Source organism: Octopus bimaculoides, chromosome 1, assembly GCF_001194135.2.
Source record: "Octopus bimaculoides isolate UCB-OBI-ISO-001 chromosome 1, ASM119413v2, whole genome shotgun sequence".
Classification (NCBI taxonomy): Eukaryota; Metazoa; Mollusca; class Cephalopoda; order Octopoda; family Octopodidae; genus Octopus; species Octopus bimaculoides.
In genome coordinates, this window is record NC_068981.1 from 198,792,862 (window position 1) to 198,794,850 (window position 1,989).

At 39.0% G+C, this 1,989-nt stretch overlaps 1 protein-coding gene across 3 annotated transcripts in view; it reads right to left on the reverse strand.

The window, feature by feature from the left end:
- The window catches only part of LOC106872750 (phosphatidate cytidylyltransferase, photoreceptor-specific), a 212,159-nt gene that overhangs the window by 14,533 nt on the left and 195,637 nt on the right, over window positions 1–1,989 (reverse strand). For all 3 annotated transcript variants that reach the window (XM_052973960.1, XM_052973972.1, XM_052973964.1), the window contains one exon: window positions 1,747–1,866. In XM_052973960.1, coding sequence (XP_052829920.1) covers window positions 1,747–1,866 — 120 coding nt within the window. The remainder of the gene's footprint in view (window positions 1–1,746; window positions 1,867–1,989) is intronic.

Sequence of the window (1,989 nt, forward strand, 5' to 3'; positions counted from 1 at the left end):
ACTTTGTTCATGTACTTTCTCTTGAACTTGTCAAATATCATGTCAACTCTCTCAGCCCCAAATCCACGTTGGGATTCAGGATATGTGCTGTTTATCACATGTTTATTGTTGCAGTTAAGGACCACCCTCGCAAGAATTTTTCCAGCTATGCACAACTTGATCCCCTGTGATTATCACATACACTCTTCTTCCCCCCTTGTATCTGTACAAGTGCATCATAGATGCATCTTTGAACTGTTGAGGAACAGATCCAGTTTCCCAGATCAAGCAGATCAATTCGTGCAGCTTACTTACATGTTGTCTGCTGTCATGCTTCTACACTTCTATGGGAAGCTGGAGCAGACGTATGCCAGTGTGCAGCAAAAGTACCCAGCACTGGTTAACAGAAAGTGAGTTCTTCTGCAGAAAGAACAGGAATTTGAGGCAATTAAATTGACACCATATCTAGCATACAGTCTGGACCTAGTTCCCTCGGATTATTACCTGTTCTGATCCAGAAATTACTTCCTGTACTCCACAGTGCTTCGTCAACCAAGAGGAAGTGGAAGCTTCAGTAGAAGAGTTGTTCCCCTTGAAGGACAAGAACTAGAATCAGGGTGGGATCAAAGAACTGGCAGAAAAGTGGCTTCAGGCGCTGCAGCACAATGGCCTCTTCTTTCAATGCCAGGCTGTTTTTGTTGCAATTTGATGAATAAAGCAAATGAGTTACCAAAATTTAGCAAAACTTTTCGATTCAACACAAAGACAATCAGTTGCTACAACTGAATACTCATAGGCTGCAGAGTAAAGGGTTAGGTGAGTCCAGAGCACAACATTGATTAATGAATGACAAGGGAACAGGAATCATGTAATCAACTTCACTAGCTTACAGCAGTTTCTGCTATAAGAAGCAGTGCACTCAGAGCTGGGTGTTTGTGCAACAACTTACAGCTTCCTCAGAACTATTCAAATGATATGTATGGTTATTTTGGAGAGTATTTAAATACTTAAACATTAAGCTGATTACACAATTCCTGTTCCCTTATCCTTAATTACTACTACTTCAGCTCATCACCACCACCACCACCACCACCATCACTGTTTAACATCTGTTTTCCATAATGGCAATATATATATTAAAGTTTATTTGCCAACACATATTATACATGGTCTGATCAATAAGTATCCAGACTATTGCCATAGTAATGAAGCTAAGGCAAGCGAAATGAAGCGGCTTGTCACAAATTGAGTTTGATCTCTGCTGTGCATGTGCACTAAGTTTTAATGTTCTAGCTCACTTCTGCTGTTTCCAGAAGTGCTTGGAAGGAAGGTGTGTAGTGTGTGATCACATGCTACACACCTTCCTTCCAAGCACTGCTGTAAACAGCAGAACTGAGCTAGGATCTTAAAACTTAGTGCACATGCACAGCAGAAATCAAAGTCAATTTGTGACAAGCTGCTTCACTTTCCATGCTTTAACTTTGTTACTATGGTAACAGTTTGAATACTTATTGATCAGACTTTGTATGTTATATTAAAGTTGATTTGCCAATATAACGTGGCAGTCCTGCATAGGACTACGTTACTACTTTTTACCACGATATATACCATCATCATCATCGTCATTTAACGTCCTCTTTTCATGCGGGCAATGTATTTAGATATATTTGCTGTCCTGTGTACAACAGCACACTTGTAGGCAATAGTTGTAGTTTGTATTTACAAACAAAGAGGGACAGATGAAAATAAGGAATGACGGATACATACCAAAGTAAACTGCTTCAAATAATGTTTCTTTATCAAACTGCAGACAAAGGCAACGAAACCAGCAACGTAGAGAGAGAACGACAGAAAACGGTGGTAAGTGACAAAGAAACGAAGAAAGTTCTGGAAAAGAAATGAAAAACATCAGACATTGAGAGATTTCCATCACATATAAAGATGTTTGTATGCATATGTATGTATGTATGTGTCTGTATGTGTTTGACTGTATATATATATATATATATA